The 24,022-nt window shown below is 37.5% G+C and overlaps 3 protein-coding genes across 7 annotated transcripts; 2 read left to right on the forward strand and 1 right to left on the reverse strand.

The window, feature by feature from the left end:
- Window positions 1-1,238: 1,238 nt before the first annotated feature.
- On the forward strand, window positions 1,239-6,188 carry LOC122303066 (nuclear transport factor 2-like). Of its 5 annotated transcripts, none has more exons than XM_043114603.1 (9): window positions 1,239-1,458; window positions 2,724-2,910; window positions 3,768-4,059; window positions 4,153-4,391; window positions 4,459-4,639; window positions 4,935-5,056; window positions 5,169-5,231; window positions 5,571-5,634; window positions 5,723-5,919. In XM_043114603.1, exons 1-9 carry the CDS (start codon window positions 1,286-1,288, stop codon window positions 5,731-5,733), a joined length of 1,332 nt encoding a protein of 443 aa, XP_042970537.1. In that variant the 5' UTR covers window positions 1,239-1,285; the 3' UTR covers window positions 5,734-5,919. The 5 variants fall into 5 exon arrangements, with proteins under 5 accessions (XP_042970537.1, XP_042970534.1, XP_042970536.1 ...); XM_043114600.1 differs by having other exon boundaries at window positions 1,240-1,458; window positions 5,797-6,188; XM_043114602.1 differs by having other exon boundaries at window positions 1,240-1,458; window positions 5,166-5,231.
- An 8,723-nt stretch (window positions 6,189-14,911) lies between these two features.
- On the forward strand, window positions 14,912-18,659 carry LOC122303068 (ninja-family protein AFP3-like). The gene is made up of 2 exons (XM_043114605.1): window positions 14,912-16,079; window positions 18,070-18,659. The coding sequence occupies exons 1-2, from the start codon at window positions 15,335-15,337 to the stop codon at window positions 18,492-18,494; spliced, it is 1,170 nt and encodes a 389-aa protein (XP_042970539.1). The 5' UTR covers window positions 14,912-15,334; the 3' UTR covers window positions 18,495-18,659.
- A 593-nt stretch (window positions 18,660-19,252) lies between these two features.
- On the reverse strand, window positions 19,253-22,917 carry LOC122303067 (LRR receptor-like serine/threonine-protein kinase RPK2). The gene has a single exon (XM_043114604.1). It carries the CDS (start codon window positions 22,723-22,725, stop codon window positions 19,276-19,278), a length of 3,450 nt encoding a protein of 1,149 aa, XP_042970538.1. The 5' UTR covers window positions 22,726-22,917; the 3' UTR covers window positions 19,253-19,275.
- Between the last annotated feature and the right edge of the window lie 1,105 nt (window positions 22,918-24,022).

The following is a 24,022-nucleotide window of genomic DNA, read 5'->3' on the forward strand; positions in this document are numbered from 1 at the left end:
TACTAGATTTCACATTTTTTTTCCATATGTTTTAAATTATTGATTGAAATCAATTTTTTTATGAAATATATACTTTTTTTTAAATAATTATTTTATTAAATTAGATAAATGTACATTTCACGTTACTCTCATCTAGTACATATAAATATATATTAATTTTATAATAATAAAATGATGTTGTTTTGTTTTTAAGTTTTTATTTTAAATGCTCATTCTCTCTCCCTCACCACTCTCTCTTCTATCTATCTCACTCATTTTTTTGTCTTTATTTCGCTTTGTGGACAGCTGCCAGTTTCTTGAACTCTCTCTCTCGTTGTCACTCTCTCTCTCTCTCTCTCCTCGTGGGCAATGGGTAGATAGCATTGGGCAGCCTCGCCCTAGGCCCAACTTCCCCCCGCCGCGCGCCACCAACAACCCCCCTCCCCCAAGCAGCAGTTGGCATTTTACATATCTAGTAATTGTTTGTTGGATGTGCCTCATTAAAAACTTTTACTATAATCGATTTAATCCATTCATTTACTTCTCAAGACACATTTAGTAACTCGTCACTATATTTAAGCCAAACATAGTGTAATCTAATGTAAACTTATCTAAAAAGTACACAAAACACAATGAGATCCAAGCACACAAAATAAAATCTTTTTATTTTTTTCAAAAAAATTAATTTATTTTTTGAATGATAATATTATTTTATCTACCCATGGTTTGAGGCGATTTGAGTTGGCTTATTTATATATATATATGGTTCGAAACCTACATTTTACTAAAATGAATCTTTTTCTCAACCAAAAAAAATATATATAAAATATAAAAAAAAAAATTATTTTTTAGAAATTAGATGTTTTTATTATTTTTTAAAGACAATTTTTATTATGAATTTCATTTTAATTCTTCCCCTTTTTAAGTATAACATTTCAAATGGATTGTTGATGAAAATTTGATGGATAGATGAGTTTGATTATTCTCACAATTATGAATTTGATTAATAATAACCACCCTACATTTCCTTCATTAAATCCAAATTTATAAGAGTCTTAAGAATATTTAAATCCTTAATTCTAAGAAAATATCCTTTAAAAAATTTATTAAAAGAAAATAAGCCAACAAAAATTTTAGAAACTTAAGGTCGGTTTCGATACGAGGAATGATTCCTCTTTTAATTATTAATTCTATTATAATCCTTGGTCTTAAATTTTGTTTTTTTAAAAGAGCGTCGTCTTAAATCTTAATACTTTAGTGGTAGGTTTTCAAGAACAGGACAAATTTCACAAAAAGGACCCTGCATATGCACAGTCCTCAGTCGTGGCAAGCTACATCACAGTTCGGAGGTAGCTTTCAAGGCTTGCCTTTTTTTGGTGCTCTCTCTCTCTCCCCGTGCGCTCCGGTGGTGAAGGCACTGTACCATCTCATCGTAGCAAATCCCTGTTCTTTTCGAGCCAAAACCTTCCCACGTACAAGGTCCTACAGAAAGCATTTTATTTTTCAGATAATTGTTGATAGTATTTGATGGGTTTGTATGTAATTCTGTGTAGCATTTTATTTGCTTAATATCGTTATACCTTTTTAACTACGTTAGAAGAAGTAGCTTTTTGTCAATTGCTTTTCGTTGTACGATCGGGCATTGTTATGATTAACGAAGCAGCTCTGTCTTCTTCACACCCCCCCCCCCCCCCCCCCCCCCCCCCAAAAAAAAAAAAAGAGAAGCAGCTCTGTCTTCATCTATTTTTTCAATTTTATGTCATGTCTGGTCTGAATGGTGGGAAGAAGGTTTTCTTATCTATTAAATTTTCTTGTTTCCTCAATTGGGTTTTCTTTTTAGTCGTGTTTTGAGTACGGTTTAGGGTTTGGTTTTTGGGTATTGCTTTGTTTGGATGCAGGGAATGTATTGGTTGTACTTCGGGAATCTTATTTTTTCAAAGTTGTGCTGACTCTACAGATGTATTTGAATCATTTCTGATCATGCAGTCAAAACTTATCTGGTTCTCAGTTTAAAGATTGTTCATTTGTCTAATTTTTTTAGTTTTCGACTTATCTGTACCTTGGGGTTTCTATGCCAATGTGGCTATTTAATTAAGAAAGCCTGGGTCTTTGTCCTTTGTAAGAACGTGTTTGTGTTATATCACGATAGTTTGAACATTTAAAATATCTCAAGAATAGTAGTAAAATGATTTGAGTTAAAAATATTTTATTGAATTTTGAGAAATAAGAGAAAAGTTAATCAGCTCCATTGATTCTTTATCAAGACTCAGCCCTCTCTGTACACGTGTAAAATGCAACTGTGCAAACATATGCCTGGGCACTTTGGAAGCTGGTGAATGGTGATCTACACAACCAAGTTGTCACAGTACTGTGCTTGTTTGGAGGCTGTAATATTTTGAAATCCATGAGTTTCGTCACCAACCATCCACCAACGCATTGTTGCCTAGAGAGAGAATTGCAGTCATCATAATTATGATTATAGCTTTGATTTTCGTTTAGTCGCACTGTGGGGTATCATTATATCATCGACTTCACTTTTTTTAAATATTAAAGGTACAGAGATATCTTTCTGGTTTTTGCAAGCCCAGTGATAGTCTAGGTGTTATCTGAACATTGATCAGAAGGTTGTGTGATTAAAATTAAGTCTTCTTTGTCTCACTAATCTGTTGGACCTAGATATTCCAGTTTTTATTCTAGATGAGAGAATTTTTAGTTATAATATTCTCCTGCTGGCATTTGAGCAGAATGGCCTTACAAACAGAAAACCCTCCTGCTACCCCCAGTGCCCAAGTGGTTGGAAACGCTTTTGTTGAGCAGTACTATCAAATTCTTCACCACTCGCCAGAATCGGTCTATAGATTCTATCAAGATTCAAGTGTGCTAAGCCGACCTGATTCTAATGGTGTGATGACCTCAGTGACAACCATGCAAGTAAGTTTCCTGGTTCATTGTCAACTGATAATTTACAAGTTTATTGGTTAACTAACCTGTTGCATCAATTATTATATAATAAATAGAAGAGCATTTATTCATAGTTCTTTTATGCAACCATCACTATTTTATGTTAGGTGACAAATTCATCCTGTTGTATGGAAAACTGATTAAGCACTCCTTTTTTTCTTTTTTTAATCATTTGTGCAATATACATTTGCATTACTTTTCACATCAATCTGTGGCTTTTGTTTGCTAAGAAAATTCTTGAATATAGCTTGACTTCAAAATGCTCATACCTGCATGATCTTCCAAGCAGTAGAAGGCCAACTGCTCTGTTATTTCTAGGTGACTGCCTTGCATGAGATTCCAAATAATGTGTCCAAACTGCTCTGGTAGGTACCGGTTGTGATTTAACTTCTCTTTTTAACCTATCCAGGAGAATGCAACCAATGTGCAGAAGTTGTATTGTAGAATGATTCTGGTTAACTCTTACATACAAGATTAAGACCAATTCAATTTCTTCTATTGATCATTGATGTTTCTAATATCCAGCAACATTGTTGACTACGCGAATTTGACAAAATTTAGGACCGTAACTAGTTATTGATTTTCCTTACAGGCTTACATTTTGCTGCACCTGAATCATAGCCACTGTCTCCATTTTCCTTATCTCTTTCTTTCTTCCCCCTCCCCATTCCCCTCCCTATCCCTCTAGTCTTAAAGAGATAATTATTTAAAGAAATAAATTTGATTGGTAGTAGAGCATTTTCTTATGGTTTGTTTAACTGTCAGAAGTCCTACAAGGATGGAGATTTCCTGGTGCAAAAACATTAAAATGGTTTTTCTTTGAGCAGGGTATCAATGAGAAGATTATTTCCTTGGATTACAAAGACTACAAGGCAGAGATAAAGACTGCAGATGCTCAGAAATCTTACAACGATGGAGTAACTGTGCTAGTAACTGGATGTTTAACAGGCAAGGATAACCTGAGAAGGAAATTTGCGCAATCCTTCTTCCTTGCTCCACAAGACAATGGATACTTTGTCCGTAATGATGTTTTTAGGTATATGGAAGATGATGAATCATTGTACAACCATGCAGCTAATGGAGTTGGTGTAAAAACTGTCCCCTTGACCCCTGACCAAGGTAAGGCCATACTACTGCTATTTTTGTTACCGTTCTTCCATTCTGACATTGCATCGGGAGCTCCTTTATCATTGTTTAAAGTTTTGTTTGCAGAGCCAATTCATAGTTCTGATCCTCCTGCCACAGTTCAGGAAACTTCTACTTTGGAAGTGGATCAAAATGTTGAGGAGAAATCTTATGACTCGTCCGAGCAAGAAATACAGTTGTCTTTTGAAAAAGAGGATGTCATGCTGTCTCAGTCTCATTCAAATGGTCATGATGTTTCCACAGCTGTCGAATCATCTTATTCTTCTGGCCAAAATGATGCTCCAAAGAAGTCCTATGCATCAATTGTGAGTTCGTGACCTAGCAAGCATTGTTATAGAATTATTTTTTGAACTTTATTATATGGTCTTGTAGGTTAAAGTTACAAAAGGGAGTTCAGGCCCAACTCAAGTTTATGTACCAACTAATACAATAAAGGTGGTTCCCAAGAAAACTGAGAACCAGTCACCTGGGTCGGTGGCACCTACTTCAGTTCCTGAGGCATCAGCCCCAAGTAGCGTTGGCACCCCTGAAAGTAGCAATACTCAAGATGAAGGTATATATCTCTTTGTTGTTCCATTGATGTGCATGTCTTACAATGCATGGTGTTTTTCCCCATGAAAGCCTGCCTTTCAGATTTTAAATTACCTTTTTTCTTTGTGCATCTTTAATGCTTTTTAAATAAAAGATCGCATATAGTAGAATGCAATGGTATAACTACAGGGGTCATTTTATTTGCTCCCTGAATTTGAGTCATAGTGTCAGGCTTCGAATTAACATGTTGCCAATTTTAATAACCACATTCTTGGGTATAACTTATATAAAAAATAACCATATTTTTATCCTTGCAGTTGAGGGCCACTCCATCTACATTCGTAATTTGCCCTTTGGTGTGACAGTTGAGCATCTTGATTCAGAATTCAAGAAATTTGGGCCAATCAAGCAAGGAGGCATCCAAGTCAGAAATAATAAGGTTTTTTTTAGATGTATAAATTGCATAGAATATATCCACTCACTCAGCATTTTCTCACACAAATTTATCCCCTCCAATCCCCTCTCCCCCTGGTTTTGGGTCTGTGCAGCAGCAGGGATACTGTTTTGGCTTTGTTGAATTTCAGTCTTTAAGCTCCATGAATAGTGCAATTCAGGTATTTCCTGTGATAACCAGTACTCCATTCTCAATAAATTTTATCTTTTATCTATTAGTGTTAGATGTTGCAAGGTGATATATCCATTTGTCAGCTCAGCTGCCATCAAACTCAAATGTGATTTATTTTCCCTGCTTTCTGTGCATTCTGTCCAATCAAGCATGATGTATGCAATAACATACACACCTTCATGCCTTTTATCAACCTTTACATGCATTCTCTTGCTTTTTATTGTTACCGTTTCGAGTAAGCTTCTATCTCAATCAGATTTGTTCCTTGTTTTGATCTATTATTGTTTTGATACCTTCTACCATGTTTAGACTAAATGTGATATTGCAGGCTTCACCTATCATAATTGGGAGGCGTAAGGCTGTTGTTGAAATAAAGAGAACTACAGCTCGAGGTAATTAGGAAGCAATCGTCATGGGTTATCTTCCATTGAATGAGTTATTTGGAACTAAATGATATTAACCACTGTTGGACTATTAAAGAAGCTGCATAGAATTTGGGATGATCAAACTCCATGCTTGTCTGACATGATAGTCCATGTACTTTGTTCTTGCAGTAGATATTAGTGGAAGAGCTAGGTTCTCTTCTGGAAGGGGAGGTTATCGTAGTGACAGCTTCAAAAGCCGTGGGAGTTATGGTGGTGGCCAGGCATATGGTAGAAATGAGTACCGAATCCAGGGTGATTTTCCCGGTCGTGGGAGGGGCCATGCAGGGCGTGGTGAGGATTATCAGCAAGGGAGAGGGAGAGGAGGACGTCCCAGTGGACCAAAGCAAAATGCTTCCTCATGAAACTCTATGAGGTCATTTTTATCATCAATTTTTGATAAAATTGTTTCTGTGATCAGTACTATGATAAAAAGAAGTGCAAGTCATTTAGTTCGAGTATTGGACTCTCTTGGTTGGGAGTGAAAATTGAGACGAATTCTGTAGTTTAGGGTCCCCCCCCCCCCCCCCCCCCCCCCCCAAAAAAAAAAAAAAAACAAGGTGAAAAATGTTTGTGGCACTTTTTCCATACAATTTTGGTACAAATGTAGCTTTGGTTCAACCTACAGCTGCAAAAAGCTTTTGATGTTTCCCCAGTGGGACAACCATGGTTGGAGGTTTTGGTAGTTGTTACGTTATGATCTAACCATTGAGTAGATGGAATGTTTTTCTGGTTTTCTATACATAACATTGAATGAGTTGCAATATTATCATCTGGGGTGTATCAATTTTATCTAAAAGTCATCTTGAATTGATGACTCTAGACCTTGGGCATCAGTGAAATCCTGCATTTTGCTTGGTGTGTATGAATTGAGGTGTGAAGAAAGCTATCAAGGCTCTGGATTCAAGAGGGCTAAATTGAAGTTTTTGGCCTCAGTTCCATTTTCTTTTCACATTATTTTCAATGTTGATTTGAATTTCCAATAGAATCCCATCACATGTCAGGCACCTGGTCTTGTATCCAGACCGAGATTGTCGATGGAATTGCTGACAACAGGTGCCTGAATTTGTAGGGTGCATCCGCATGAGCAGATACCTTTTTTCCCCATTTATTGAACGCATGTGTTCAATTGCAAGGCACAGCTCTATTTACCATTTCTAGTGCCTCATTGATAAATTCTGTTGCCACTGAGCATTTATCAATAGGATTTTGATTCTCTCGGATTTCTAAGAGAATAGGCGTCTCCAGCCCAAACACGAGTGATGAACACCTTGAAAAAACTTGCAAAAGTTGACTGAAACAAACCGGTAACTCTTAAATTTCAGTTTGTACCCAACCCAGAAACAACTTTTATTGTGTTTTGTTATATGCCGGTTGAAACGGGATTCGTGACATAATTTCTTATGATATGTCAAATTTATTTTATATTAAAAGTAGTTTTATAATCTAATATATTATATTAAGTCACGTCAGTTTGTAAATTTATATTTATAAAAGATTAATTTTGATTATTATTTAAAAATGCAACAGGCAAATTTACTGAAAAATAATAATTTAAAAAAAAAAAAACATATTACGAGAGACGTGGAGAAAAATTTAAAACAATGTCCTAGAAGCCCTGTCTACCAACAGTAGGGGCCCCTACGACAAGGAGCAATGATCCATCTACGAAAACAATACCCAAATAACAGAATCGAAAACCCATTTCAGTTCGATTCATCTTAGTTTAGTTCTTTTCTGGAACTATGATGCCGCCAATTTTGTTGGGCTTTGCAAACATTGTCCTACTTTTACTGGGCTTAGCCCCAACTAACATAATTGATTTAGACATGGCCCATTTACACGAATATGAGTAATAGCATTACTAATTGAAATATTTCTCTCAGTGTAAGTACACGGAGATTTAGGTAGTACGTTGAGATGAGATAGGTTAAAATAAATATTAAAAATTAAATAAAATATTATTAAAGTATTATTTTTTTAATGTTATTATTATTTTAAAATTTAGAAAAGTCAAATTTTTTATTATATTTTATATAGAAATTTTAAAAAGTTGTAATGATTAGATAAGATGAATTGAGATGAGTACACGAGTCTCATCAACTTAATTCGAAGGTGTTTATACCACACATCAGTCATATAAGTTAATTTGATTTGCAAGATAAATTTTAAATTTTACAAATTAAGTTTATAACGTGAATGATTTATGGTGTAAAAATATTCAAATAACATTATTTTAAAATTTTATAGGTCATTTTTTGTAAAGGAGATGATCCAAAATATTAAAGATGCTCTCGTGACACAAACTCCATCCATCTTATTATAATCTCTTTCATTGATGCCTAATTTTTCGTTTATCAAATTGCTTGTGAATCTAAATCTCAGTTTGATCTTAGAGCATCCCCATTCGGTTCTGCATCTTCCAATTTTTCCTATAATTTAGAAAAAATTATAGGATTTTTTATAAAACCCTCACTCCATCCGGTTCCCTATAATGCGGTAAGTCTTTACGGCGTGTACAGGAAATCCCCATCTTTGGGGACCCACTGTACATCCCCAAATTTGTTTTCGTTTCTTTGTCCTGCATGCTTTGCTTTCGACGGTTGGTGCCCTTGTCCATCGCCTCTCCCGCTGAACGGTAACTCTTCCTCTCTCTGTCCGAAGCCTCTTCCGTTTGAGTATTTGGTATGTACGAATCTGATTATACCTTCAGCATGTGGGATCTGTTTTTGCATTTTGGATATTATTTTTTTCTGGTGCTTGGCTGCTGGGAAATCTGAGATAATGTTCATTTTGGAGCCGCTGTTTGGTTATTGCGAAAATGAGATCTGTATTCCTTTAATTTTCTCACCGATGTGTAATTGTTGTGAATCTATTTTTAGATGCTTTTTGTGTGTCTATTTCCTGAATTTTTCTGTTTGGTTGCTACGAAAATGTTGGGGATTTTGCTGTTCTAATTTTCCTATTGGCTTCTGTTTGGTTGCTATGAAAATGTGATTGGTTTTCTATTCTAATTTTCCTATCGGCGTACGTTTGGTTGTTGCGAAAATTTTGTAGGGAGTTTCTCCCCTTTTTTCCTTCATATACTATTTGGGAACCCCGAAAAGTGACATGATTTTCTGTCATTTTTTTCCTTCCTCTGTTCGGTTGATGGGAAAATCTCCATTGAGATTTCTGTGCTAATTTTCCTTCTTCTAATGTTTGGTTGCTGCGATTTTCCTGTGATGATTTTCCTTCATATGTTCGGTTGTTGCAGAAATTTCTGTGCTAATTTTCCATAAATTAATGTTTGGTTGCTGCAATTTTTCTGTGATGATTTTTCCTTCATATGTTCCGTTGCATCGAACATCTCCATGAGTATGATTGTGCTTATTTTCCTTAATATGATATTTGGTTGCTGTCAAAATTGCTAGAGAAATTTTTCTGTGATGATTTTCCTTCATTTTCAGTTCGGTTGATGATTTTTCTGTGATGATTTTCCTTCATATACTATTTGGTTGGTGTGAAAATCCATTATAGAAATGTTGTGCTGATTTTCCTTCTACGATTGTTTGGTTGGTACGAAAATCTTGATGATTTTGATTTGCATATGATCCTTCATATTCAGTTCAGTCACTGCGAAAATAATCCTGATGATTTTTGGTTTGCTGATTTTCCACTTCCAATTGTAATCAATGCATGCATTTTGGGCTGCCTTTTGTTGTTGGTCTTACATTTCTAAAAAGTTTTTAGATGAATATGAATCTGTTGTATAATTCTGTTTTCATTATGCAATTATGATTCATACATTGACAATCTTTCTTACCAACAATGATTTTGTTTGACAATGAATTTCTTTACAACTATGGTTTTTTAAATCAGTAATTTATTTAAAAAACTTTATATTGATCAATCTCTTGTGTTTATTTATATCTTCCTGGATGATTCTTAATGTTCTCACATGAATTCCGTTTGTGCAATGGGAAGAGGAATTCATACTAGTTTTTTATTTGATGTTGGGTCATTTGCAGTGTTTCGTATCTTTCGGGGGTGGGGGGCTATTGTTAGGCTGTGATGATGGTGTTTTAGTGTAGGGCAAGTCACAAGTGTTAATGGGGCCCTGACGATATGGCCGGGTAATCCTCACCCGGATGACCATATTGCAGTTTTTGGTACTTTCCACAAAAGGCAATCGGGATTCGGGTGGGGTTTTACAGCCATTCGCTGTAAGGCTCAGATGTACGCATGCTGATTATATCATCATCATTCTAAACTTTTTTACTTATTAATATATTTTATATATTAGTGAATCGGATGAGGATGTTCTTATTTATTATTATTGTGATTTGCATGCTGTTTGGGAAGTGTTTTATATTATGTGTAAACTAAACCCCGTTGGTTGTGATGATGACAATCGCATGTGGAGATACTGTGAATTGTTGGTCATTTCCTCAATGGTTAGATAACCCAGACGGCCAATTGTGATTGGCAACCGGTTGTTGCAGTCACAAATGGGTGACCAAATTTCATATGCGTTACCATTCGGTTCTTGAGTCAGCGACCCCGACTAAACCCCAACTTTCAATGTTTCTTGTTCTAACATCTCATTAATATTTTAGAGATGGATTCACAAGACCAAGAACATATATACTTCACTAACCTTCTTAACCAAAATTCTCAACTCGATCCCACTTACAATAGGCAAAGTGGGAACTCTCCTATGACCATTGATGACTCTCCACCCTTACCCCCTAATGAGTTTATCGGCGTTAAGAAATCAGTGAGGGGTGCGAACTTTACCTCCGAAGAAGATAAGTTACTTGTCTCCGCATGGCTAAATTGTAGCGTTGATACCGTTCAGGGAACAGATCAGAAACACTCCCAACTTTGAAAAAAAATCTTTGAGTACTTTCAGCAATATAAAGAAACCACAAATGAGCGGACAATAAAGTCTTTAATACATCAGTGGTTGGTTATTCAAAAGGCCACAAATAAATTTTGTGCGAAACTAGCTCAAGTTGAAGGGTTAAATCAAAGTGGCATGACCGAGCAAGATAAGGTAAAAATACCATACGCTTACTTATTTTACAAGTAATTTATTTTTTCATTTAATGCGGTTTAACATAGATTTTATTTGTTTAAATACAAGTTTGAGAAGGTGAAGATTATGTACCAATCGCTAGAAAAATGCTCTTTCCAGTTTGAGCATTGTTGGCACCTATTGAAGGACCAACCTAAATGGATTTGGCGCGCCACAAAGGATGTTCCGCCGCGAAGGAAGACGATGTCCCCGTCCCTGACTCCGATCTCAATTCGATGTTTCGCCGCTACAGAGGATTCGGTTTTTTATCTCGAGACGGATAATGTGATAGAAAATGAAGTTATCGAATTAGACTGACCAATGGGCATGAAAGCTGAAAAAGAGAAACGAAAGGCCCAAGGCAAGCAACCAGAGGAAAATTTACAACTTAGAAAGATGAAGTATACTCTTTTAGAGGAGTCACGTGCTCATGAGAAAGAGTTTTGTCGCCTTAAGGCCGAAAAGATGGAGTATGACAAGGAGAAAGAGAAAAAAAAATTACGTCTTGAAAATGAAAGACTTAGGTTGGAGGTAGAGAAGATGAGGATTGAAGCTGAAAAAGAGCAAAGTAAAATCCGTCAAGAGGACGAAAGACTGAGGTTGGAGGCTTAGAAAGTGAAGCTTGCGAAGAAGGAATCAAATTAGCGCATTGTGATGATGGATATGAGTTTCATGCCAGAAATGCAGCGGCTATATTTCCAGCAACTCCAGAGGGAAATCATGATGAGACGCAATAATGCCCGAAATTTGGATTGATTGTAATGTAATTTTTTTTTTTTGTACTTTTGATGATAGTTTCTTGTTATATTTTTGTGCAAGTAAATTGGATGCCACAATTTCATAAACAATTATAAATTATCTCAAATTTAATCCACAATTACATCAAAGAAATACGAGGCCACTGTTACCATAAAAAAAAATGAGTGGAAATTTTATATTCAATACGTGACTAGGTTCAAGACCATTAAAAAAACGGATAAAGAATACTAAATAATAAAATATGGTCATCACGTTAGAAAATGCACTAATTAAAAGGTAAAAATTACTATTTTTATAATACGAATTTCGGTTAAAAAAAATATTGTATTTGATAGTCAAAACCGTAAAAAAAAATTAATAGAAATTGATATTTGAAAAAAAAAAGATAATAAGACAAAAGAGTTAGTAGTTAAGATTGTAAATGGAAGTGAGAGAAAAAAGTAATAAAAAAAGAATAGAGAAATATTATTTAATATAATAGAGATAGGAATGGAGAATGAGATACGGGAGGTTTTTAGAACATGAATAAAATTTAAGAAAAATTTTAAAAAAATGTGATTTTAAGTTAAATAGAGATGGAGATGAGAAATGAGATGTGAATGCTCTTACTTGTGCTGACTATATTCCTTACTTTTCTACTTACTTAGGCAATTTATTTATCTTTAAATTTAGAGAAATTATAATTACAGTCGTGAGTGTGTGAGTACTGCATAATTATTTTAAAAAAATAATAATAAATACAAAATTTATATAAAAAAATAATTTTTTAATAATAAATTTTATTAATTATTAATTATATATTTTATAACTGTATGAGAGTGACCTAGGTGCTGGATTCCAATGATATTTTTTTACTTTGGCAAGTGGATGTCAATAAATTCATTATTTTTTTTCTCCAACTTTGCCTTTTTTTTATCTATTTATTTTTTTCCCACTGTCAACTTGATCACTCGGTGAGTCAAGTGGGAATTTATTTATTTAATTGTTTATTTTGTATGTGTGGAGGTTATCAGTTTCAATTTGGAAAGCCACTTCTGGTTGTGTTGGATAGCTTTTGCGTGGGATGACGGTAACACATGCTTTGCCAAACTGTCGAATAATTCATTTTCTTTTCAATACGCTTTTGTTGGGCCACATCGCTTTTTGTCTTGTTTTATAATTTTCCTTTTTTTTTTTTTTCTTTTTTAATTAATTAATTAATTAGGGAATGCTTGTGTTGCTGTTAATATTGCAAAAATAAAATATTTATTATTTAAATGAGTATTTATTTAAAGTAGATCACATAAATAAAAAATATTAAAATTAAATACGAAAAATAACATTACATTAAAGTAAAAAAATGACCTTTTGTTGTGACATGGGGGGCCCATGGCACGTGCTCATACTCAAAAACTTCTCCACGGTCCATGCTCCATACACAATGCTTTTAGATATTTTCTTGGATTATATTCCTTTCGGACACCAACTTTAGCAACTTGTGTGGTAGCCAAGTCCAACATTGGACAGATGTCGCCCACACAGCAACCAGCTGTTACAGCCCCCTCTCTCTCCCCGCATTCAATCATTCTTAACCAACGTAGGATGACCAGCTTTCCATAGGACGCGTGCGAACGACACGCCGTAGGACGTCATTATCACCCTTTATGTTTTTCATTATCTCTTTCCTTTCTCCAAATAAAGAAAAAGTCCCTCGACACGTCGCTCTCCGCCAACTTGATAGCCTGCTGAGCTGTGAACCTACAACCGGAAATCGACATGTGTTAGACCATCCTCCTCATAAACACGTGGCGACAACCCATATCACTGACGCTAAAAGAGAGATTAGATAATAGTGCAACTTGGTACGCTTGGGCTCCACGCCCCGATCTCCCTCTTCGATTTTTTGGCCTTTTTTGCGTGTTCCCCGGAGATTCTTTCGCTTTTTTCTAACGTATAATATTCATACGTACATGGAAATGTTTGGGATGTTTCTAGCCGTCCGATGTAACTAAAACTGAAGGCACGACTCGAGCGTTGGCATGGGTACGACGTTGTTGCGTTGGGGAGGTGAAGACGAGGTTAGCTATTGAAGACAACAATATATTCTGTTTGATTTTATTTTTGGATCGTGTACAGCAATATAAAAATTAAAATATATATATAAATGTTCCGTAGATTGCTAGAATCCCACCATTGGACCCATCAGAGGCAGACAACTTGAAGCTGAATGATGTAGATGGTACGCACCGTTACGACTTTGACGTGGGAGTACCCAATAGGATGTTTTAAATATTTGGTAGGTGTTATTATAATTAAACATGTTTTTTTAAAAGGATTTAATTATAAATTAGTGTGATTTATTAAATTATATAATTATTTTTATTATAAAATAAATTTAATAAATCATATAAAATTACATAAATCTAGGAAATTATTTTTTACATAATTTTTTTTTTATAAATGTAGCATCACTTTTTAAAAAATAATTATAAAAGCGTAAGTGAGGGAAGAGTCTTTTTTATGTGTCTAGCATATCACTTCTTATTATTAATTTTAAAAATATTTATATAAGGTGGTATAGAATACGATATAAATTTTTAAGTCCGTCTTTAATAATATTAATTAATTTTTAAATATATTGGCAGCTGACATTAAATAAGTAGAAAATTGCGTGCTCTTATATCGTGATTAGACTAATTTTGAGGAGTTTTCATTCAGAAATTATTTAATTTTTTAAAATAATAATAATATTTTATTTTATTTTTAATTTTTATTTAAAATCATTTTATTTAATCCCGCTATTTAAGCAAAGCTGAATCTTATTTCCTGCGTGCTGTCAACAAACTGCTTTCAACTTATCAGTTCTTTAAGCATTTCTCCAAACATAATCATATAATTATGTAGATTTTATTTAATATTTAATTATCAACTTGAGATTTCTCCTTTCGGAAACGTGTCATGTATATGGAGCGAGTGGCTCCGACATCGACGTCGCGCAACCTTTCTTCCCGGGACAGCGAGAGACATCGATTAAACAGACGGCAACGAAAAGACTCTGACCCGATGCCCGAGGTTTTAGCATACGTGTCATGTGCTGGTTCAATCGCATATGGTAGTAGTTGGAGCGAAATTAGATGAGAGAGAGAGAGAGAGAAGCTAGGGAACAGAGTTGCGGCTTTACGAGGCCGGGGTTATCTATAACACGTGGCAGTTATTTGACTTCTTGATTGGTCGAAAGACACGTGTGCTATTGAAAACTTAATCCATTGTCTCTACCCTCTGTTCTGTATGAAGCCAACGAAGGGATGACTCTTGTTCGGTGTCTCCTCCAGATCCGGTTCTCAAGCCCACGTGGGCTCTAGGGCTCTTCATGTCCTCCACGTGGTGCATATCTGTGACTTTCGTCTTTTAATTTGGTAGGGTGTTCCCGTAATTTTAGTTCCTATTGCGCTAATATAGTTTTCTTTTCTTCTCTTTTTCTCTTTTTTCTCCCCCCTTCCTGGGCTTCCTCCCCTGCTGCTATTATTCTCTCTTCCTGTGTTTTTCTCTTTCTCCGTGATGTTTGTTCCTTCTCATGGCTGGGTCTGTTTTCTGGGGAAGTTTTTTCCCGGAAAGTACGCGAAAATGTGGAGCTTCTTTTGAGACACAAAGAAATAATGTTGGAACTGATTTTCAATGGAAAACATGGAGCTGATATGCTATTATCTTCTCTGTTATCCTGGGTTTTTTAATTTTGTTTTTACATACAGCTCTCTGTGTATTTTCATTTTCCGGGGTAATCTTTCTAGGAGTCTACTTTGACATCAACTTTTCCCATTTGGGTCTTCGAAGTTTGATCAATTTGTTATTTGCGTATAGTGTTGCCATATTTCAATGGCACAAGCTGAGGATATTGGAAGCAGAGGACCCAAACAAACTCCCATGCAAAGGTGCAAGATTCCGAGAGATCTGTTGCAGAGATTTACATCTGGCATCCATTCTTCGCGAAAATTGGAAGAGCCAAGCGAGGATGCAGAGGAAATTGAGCTAAGCCTCGGGCTCTCACTAAATGGTAGGTTCGGGGTAGACCCTTTAAGAGCTAACCAGCTAATGAGGTCATCGTCGATACCGGACTTTTTGAACACGGGGAGAGAGAAAGACGCGGCGTGTGTTGTAACTATGGCTTGCGCCCCGCTCATCAGGACGTGTTCTTTGCCTACGGAGACAGAGGAAGAATGGAGGAAGAGGAAAGAGTTGCAGACACTGAGAAGAATGGAGGCGAAACGGAAGCGGTCAGAGAAGCAGAGAACTTCGAAGGCGACGAAGGATCGGAGCCGGGATTTGTGTGTGGAGGAGAGCGCTGAGGAGGATAAGAGGACGGAGAGTAGTTATGGGAATTATCAGAAAGAGCAGAATATGAAGGCATTCAACGAGTTTTCGTGCTCGGTGGCGCTCCCTCTGGGGGTTTCTGTTGGTAGAGGAGGTTGTGGGGTTGTATTGAATGTTGGAAGGGGGGATGGGTTGGATTCTGGTGGTTCGTCGGAGGAGCCGCAACCACCATCATTAACACAGGGGTCAATCGGTTCCCAAGGGACTGGGTCTTCTGGGATTTCAGAATCTGAAAGCCGACCGGCTATAGGTAATTGCATTACCTTTCTCTGTTCATCACTGTCATCTTTTTATCACCTTTTTCCCTTGGATTATGGAACTTCTTATGCTTAGTTGCGTGCCAAATGGATAAGATGCTGTTAGTTTTCTTGTTTGGAATTTGGAGGGAAGTGACATGTAACATGTTAATGCTTGCATCTGTTGATTCTATGTGCTTTCTGCATTTTTTCCGTCTATTTCTTTATATTGGAACGACTAAGATGGATTTTGTGCAATGGGTTTCTATGTTTTTGTTTAGTTTAATTGCTGTGTCATGAAAATTTGTGATTGACTGGCTTTGACGCATGTTAACCCAGAGGTATCTGAGATCCAAATGCGTTCTAAGGAGTTATATGAGGCAGAATAGATTGAGTTCTGAAAATGCTACAGGGGACTTTTCTGTACCTTAACCCTGTTGAGATAATGGAGTCTTATTATTTTTTGAGTTGTTCTGTTTGTTTTCCCTTCTCCTAGCGTGACTCATTGGAGTACTTCTTTGTCAATTATAGCCTTTCCAAATGTGCTGTCATTCACTCATTATTCCTTTCACGTTACCTTTTCTTATTTGCAATTGCCTCATCTATTTATGGAACGTTTCGGGGACATGCCTTCATAAAGTTATGATATTGATGCAAAATGCGATGCATAAAGCATGACAAAATAGGTTCCCTTTTGAGTTGGGGAGGATTAAATGCTGTCTTGTTAGGGTGATTTCCCTGGGGGATTTGAGTTTTTTTTCTCGCCTTTTTAATGAGATACTTGATTCTTTAGTTGATGCTTGTCTTCGTGCCTATTATACCATCACATGGATTTTAATTGCGCAAGCTAATCTTCGTTGCATGAAGGTATTCTAGACTATCTTTGGCATGGGATGGTACTAGTCACAATGGTTCCTTAATTGCCAAGACAATCCTGCATCATATGTGTATTAATTTTCACTGTAAAAAAATGAAGGATATTCTGTTTACTGTATAGTTTGGATGTTTTCTACTTTCAAGAATCTCGGAAGAGAAATCATGAAAAGCTAGATCCATTTCAAGTACATTGGGTTTCTAACTCTGAAAGTAAATGAATACAGGATATGGTACATTGCTCACGTGGCATGCCCCAATCCTCTAAACGGGGCGAAAAAAAAAAAGAAAAAAAAAAAAAACTATTCGTTGAAGGAAAAGTTCAGAAGTGTAGAACAAGGCCTACACTCGCCATTGTCCTTTAATGCAATGCTAAATATTGCGAGAAGTCTACGACGAATTGTAGAACTTGGATGCTCATTCAAGCCATAGATAATCCCTTTCTAAAGAGCTATGGAGAAAATTATCATATATTTGATATACTGCTTGGATTGACTTATCCATCAACGAATTTAACACCCCCCCCCAAGTTAAGATGTAGGAACCATTTAGTCCAAAGCTAGTTTGTGAGTCGTGCAGTTTCTTATCCAGGTTATAATTCCGTTTCTTATAGTTATTAGATTTTCATTGCAACACGTGAAGCCTAAGTGAGAAACAATTGTTTGAGGTTTGTTCAGCAGAATTTCAATCAACAGTGTCAATCGTGTCTTGTTAATTTCCAAGCCACCAAAAACCTTGTTAAGTCACTTCATAATCTTTGATCTTTTTTTTTTATCCTCCTTAAAAAAATCTTAGAACTGTGATGGCATGCAAGCAGAGCCATTCGAGTCTGCTCACCCTGATGACATCCTAACCTAAAGCAGCAGATAAGGCTTTAGATTTGAATACTTCAGAATTGTAGTGGTGTTTGTGGCCAGGATGAGAGACCAAAATGATTTCTTTACGTGTTACGGACACTTGAATAGTTGATGAGTGTTTCTCGAGGCATTCATCTTTCCCTTTATTTGAAATTTTTTTGCCAGAAATATCTCGCAGAGTTGGGATAAACAGAAAGATCACAATGGTTTCCAAGCATTCTTGAGCTATGCTTTGATTCTTTCATCTTCCCCACTCATGCTTTACATGTTTCAGGTTATGCAGCTGGAATGAATAAATGCATAGAAGCGAGATCTCCGAACAGTTTGGAGTCTTCACCGGAAAGTGGGGAGAAACCAGCTGTCTTCACTGGAAGGACATTCACCGAAAAGTCAACCCAATTTTCTGCAGTTGTGACAGAAAATGAATCTAATAAAGCTAATGACGCAGACAAGGGAGCTAAGGAGATTGTGAGGAATGTGTTGGAAGGTATGCCCAGTGTGTCCACCAAAGGTGATGGCCCAAATGGAAAAAGGATAGAAGGTTTTCTATACAGATATAGGAAAGGTGAGGAAGTGAGGATAGTGTGTGTTTGTCATGGCAGCTTTCTATCTCCTGCCGAGTTTGTCAAGCATGCGGGTGGTGGTGACGTGGCACAACCCCTAAAGCATATAGTAGTTAACCCTACTTCCTCTTTTTGATGCATTGGTCCAAGACGGGAGAAATTCAAAATTAAATTCTCCTCCATGATTTTAATGTTTAATTTTCTCGTCTTTAAGAGACTCGGCACATGTATTGTATTCAGTACCAGAAGCAGACTGTTCAAAACTTAAAAAATGGATTTTAATATTTTGTTTTGATGGGAATGATCTGGCTTTGTTTTTTCTTCCTTGTTTGATATGTACCAGAACTTTAGTATGAAGGACCAACGGTCCGATCGCCCCTTAGTTGCTTACGTGTGCACGTATGATATAAGAGCAACCTGCCAAATTCAGGGAAACAGGTGGCATACTCTCTCCTACGTATACGCAATGTTGAAGGAGCAGTGGACTCGGTGGTGCCCTCATCCCATGAATCCGGACGTCATTTTCTTCCATTGCTTGCACGTATCTGATTTGCAAGCAGAAGCATCGCAGATCCTTCAAGGATGGGAAAGTGATTAGCAAAAACTTCCGAGTTCTCTCTATTCTCTATCGTTTTATTAAACAACAAATTAAACTGAAGTACAAGTATGTAAAGTGGAAAATAAATATCTGCATTCTTCTGCAGAATCATCATCGGCCAGCCCCCCCTAATCAGGGAAATAACTAGAAAAAAAAAATGGGGGCAAAACTATATTACAATTTACAAGTGGATTTGACCACAATTTAGAACTCAAGCTAAGGGCAGTCCTCCTAAGAGGACTGAGTGCACAAGCACAAATTACGATGGCACTTACCTTCTAAAATTTGCCATGTTAATTTAATGAAAAGTCCAAGGCACCTAGCATGATGGGGGTTGAAGTTGCTTCAGCCGTCGTACAACTTGCTTCATTGTCGGCCTGGTAGAGAGAGAGTCGACTGTGCACACGACTGCCAAGTGTAAAACTTCTACTAAATCATCATGGGGACCTGCATCCCATAGCCCTGCAGTAAAGAACTCCTTTGCACGGCCCTGTCGCAGGAGCATACACCCCCAAGCAACAATGTTGAAACCATTCCCATATGGAGAGAAAGAAGGATCCAGAGCTTTCTTATCTGAGAGTAGCTCGAGAAGCACCACACCATAACTGTACACATCAGCCTTGTCAGAAACACGGCAAGTCATTGCATATTCTGGAGCCACATATCCAAAAGTTCCAGCCACACCAGTCGTGGCGTGGGTTTCTGAAGTGCCTAAAAGTCTGGCCAACCCAAAGTCTGACAAATAAGCATTGAAATCATCATCCAACAAAATATTGCTGGGCTTGACATCGCGATGAAGGACACGTGGTACGCACTGGTCATGTAAGTATGCAAGTGCACGGGCTATATCCAATGCAATCTTGTGAAGTATCTTCCAATCCACTGCTCTTGTGGACCTTTCCTGGATAAACTTTTCCAGATTACCACCCGGTAAATAATTATAAATAAGGAACATCTCTGTTTCGCTGGCATGATATCCAATCAAAGTAACCAGATTTGGATGGCGGAGCCTTCCGAGAGTTTTAATTTCTGCATGGAACTGTTGAACCCCTTGGAACCGTCCAACTGCAAGCCGTTTTATCGCCACTAGGCCTCCAGGCGGGATCTCTGCCTTGTAGGTTGCCCCAAAACCTCCATTCCCAATGCAGTTGCTTGCATTGAAATTTCCTGTGGCACGCACAACATTTTCAAAGGTTAACTGAACCCCAATGTCTGTAAATACAGTTACTTCCTTTCTGATAGATCCAATAACTTTGGACCTCGGGTTCCACTTTCGGGTATAGAAGAATAGGAAAATCAGAGCAAGAAGAACCGAAACAATAGCTGATGCAGATGTTATGGACGCTATTTCAATTGAATTGAAACCACTATTCCGAGTTCCTTGGGATGGAACTCCGGGTGGTGAAGCAACAGTATAAGATCCTGGATCGCTGTTGCTTCCTTGCAGATCCGAAGATGGCACTGTCAGAGAAAACATACGGCAAGGCGATAGATCTGGATTACCAATAACACTACTGCATTTCATTAGGCTATTATTCACTGGCAGCGGCCCAGACAAATGATTGAATGAAACATTGAAAGCTGAGAGTGTGGTTACATTGGCCAAACCGGCAGGAATCTGTCCAGAGAGATTATTGTTGTTAAGCAGAAGAACGGTCAGGTGCTTCAAGTTTACAAGATCTTTTGGTATTTCCCCAGTGAGAAAGTTTGAAGAAAGGTCCAGCTCTTCCAAATGTTGCAACTGCCCTAAGCTGGAAGGAATGAAACCAGTCATGTTATTGCCAGCCAAATAGAGATACTTCAGGTCCCTTATCTGACTAAGACTGATTGGAATTTGACCTTGCAGTAAGTTCCAACTCAAATTAAGGGCAACTAGAGACACCAACTCCCCGAAACTGGGGGCAATAGGTCCAGTAATCTGATTCACAGATGCATCAAAAAGTTTAAGGGATTTGCACATTGTACCGAATTCAGCTGGAATAGGACCAGATATCCTGTTGTTGCTAACATTTACAATCAGTGTACTCAACCCTCCACACATCTCAAACAAGTTGCCAGGAAATGGTCCAGTGAGCTTATTTTCTCCAGCCAAAAATGTGTAAGCAGTCTGCTTTCCTAATCTTTCAGGTGAAATTGGCAACTGGACGGTGCCAGTAAAGTTATTGTGCCTGAAATTGTGGAAAACGGCAAGAGCACTGTCTACTCCAAGTGAATGAGAAGGAATTTCACCTCGGGCTTTAGAAGAGAAAAATGATAGATAAAGTGAGGACTGGCCACCTTCAGGTTCAGAAGGACTTCCATTAAAGGAAGGGACAGGAGGGCAACTGCTGCCAAGAAATTTAGGAATTGTGCCCGACAAGGAATTCCCACTGACATCAAACGTGGTCATACAAGGAACTGGAAGCCCCTCAACCAGCTTCCCAGTAAGCCTGTTTGAGCTTATGTTGAGAAAATGAAGCTTTTTGCAGTGACTAAACCAGTCGGGAACTTCCCCAACGAAAAAATTTTGAGCCAAGTTGATCATCTCCAAGTTCTCACAAGCACCCCAACTGCTTGGGAACGTGTCCTCAAGAGTTGCCCTTGGTGCCCACAATATTCTCAGCTTAGGAAGCATTGTGATTTCTGTGGGAATCCCCCCTTGAAAATAATTAAAATCATCATTCACCGAACCAACTTGATCTGAAAAAGAATCCCCTTTTTCATTATTAACTTCAGGAAGGGGTTCAAAGAGATTCGATAGCACAAGGACGGACAATTCGGAACAATTTCCAAGCTCAGAGGGTATCGGACCGCTTAAACAATTCCTAGAAACATCTAACACTTGAAGCCTGCGAAGCCGACCCAACTCAGCCGGAATAAAGTCTTCTAACATGTTTGAATAAAGCAAAAGAGACTGCAACTGACCGCAATTCCCTAAACTCCTTGGAATCCCATCGACCAAGAAATTACCCGACAAGTCCAGTTGCTCAAGCTTCCCACAACTGTCCCCAATCTCACTAGGAATTTCCCCAGTAAGCCGATTAAACGACAAATAAACCGCCCTTAACCGACCAACGAAACCAGGAATTGTCCCGTTCACATCGTTCCCTGCTAAATTCAAGATCTCTAAGGTTACACAATTCAAAAGCGAGCTGGGTATCTCCCCCATAATCCTATTAAAACCCAGATTAAGAACCCGCAAATTCCTCAACCCCGCGAATTGTACAGGGATGGGCCCAGTTACCGAATTTTCCTCCAGATCAAGAACCTCAAGCTTCTCCATATCCCAAATTTCGCCAGGAATTTCACCATCAAAACCATTAAAGGGAAGTGATAAAATCCTAAGCTCAATGAGCTTAGCAATCGAAGGCAACAATTTCCCGACCAACTTTCCTCTACTGTTCAAACAGTTCGTTCTAATCCCAAACCCATTAAAAAGCGGAAATTGATCTAAATCGGAACACGAGTTACCTTGGCGGCCATTTCCGGAAATGTTAAGCGAAACTACGCGTGAATTCGAGTCGCAAGAGACCCCGAACCACGAGCAGTGCTCAGAACTGTCGGCGTGCCAGCTCGAGAGCAAGCCAGAGGGGTCTGAGACAGAGTTCTTGAACTGGAGGAGCACCGATTTGTCTGAATCGGCGAGAACGACGCCGCTTAGGCAAAGTGAGAAGGCCCATAGCAGAAAGAAGAGCTTCAGTATGAGTACGGAGGACAAGGATTTGTGAAAAGACTGCCATTTGATCACTGAAGAAGAAGAAGAAGAAGAAGAAGAAGAAGAGGAGCCCATTTCTGAACACCTAAAAGGGTGTCCAAAACCCGAAGAGTTGAACCCCGAAGCCTTCCCTTTCGATTGCAGAGAAAGATTAGGGTATTTTTTCCCAGGAAAACCCTAACCCTAACTTTGGAGCTCTGGGGGCCTGGGAGAAGGGGGGGAGGGGGAGGGGAGAGAGACTGGGGAAGGGAGAGACTGAAGAGAGAGAAGGTTCAACTCTGTTCTTTTGAGGAAACGCGTTTTTCTTTCATTTCTTTTTCCTTTTTTTTTTAAATTTTAATATTTTCTTAAAGGTTGTTTTTGGATTAAAAGGGGGTTTTGTAATTTTCTTTTTTCTTTTTCAAAATTGGGGGTTATGTGCTTTTTTTTTGTCGGTTTTGGGTGGGTGATGTGGGGTCCGGCGGACAACCCCCCGGGTGGCCCCAAGAAGTGGGCTCCACTGCCGGTCAATGAATGCATCAGCCTCGTCAACTTTTTGGTAGTTAAGGCTTGGATTAATGGGGCTTAAAGAAAGAAAATAAAAAAAGATTCCTTAAAGTTCAACACGTGGCTACACGTAAAGGATCCCACGTGGGATACTCTTCCAGAAGGTGAAGGAGGACCCCACCGACTTTTTGATATTATTGTTTCTTTGTTCATGCGGTCCAGATAAGCGAGGCCACCCTCACTGTCCCCTAAAAATTAGGCCCCAGTGTCTTTGAATAGGATTGATGGGAGTCTCAACATAAAATATTGGGCAATTGGGAATTACCTTTCCCACACTTAAGGTGGTCACTACAGACTATGAGCTTTTATTTTTTATTTTATTTATTTATTTTATTTAATAGTTAAGTAAATATTTCTTAAAGTATTTATGATTTTTATTTTTTTAAATATTTAAAGAGTTTAAAAAAATATAAAAAAAAAAAACTTTTATCTATTTGATAAGGGTTTCGGTGGCCTCCCTGCGTGGAGTAGCACCGCCCTAAAATATTAGGTTCACACTTCACTATTGCTGCCCAAAATTAATTTGAAGACAACGACATTAGACAATGTTACAATAATATTAATAGAATAATTTATTTATTATTATTTTTTCATTGTCTTCTCTTAATATGATATTAAATAATATATTTTTAAATAAAATATAATAAATAATTTCTAATTATTTAATATCATATAATAAAATGATGAAATGAATTTTATATAATTATTAATATTATTATCATATTAATAGTTGCAAAGGAAAAGAATAGAAAACAAAACTTTTTCCTAGGGTGACATAAAACGCTGTAAAGTAAAATGGTCACATGTTGCCGGCATCTACATGGGG

Source organism: Carya illinoinensis, chromosome 3, assembly GCF_018687715.1.
Source record: "Carya illinoinensis cultivar Pawnee chromosome 3, C.illinoinensisPawnee_v1, whole genome shotgun sequence".
Classification (NCBI taxonomy): Eukaryota; Viridiplantae; Streptophyta; class Magnoliopsida; order Fagales; family Juglandaceae; genus Carya; species Carya illinoinensis.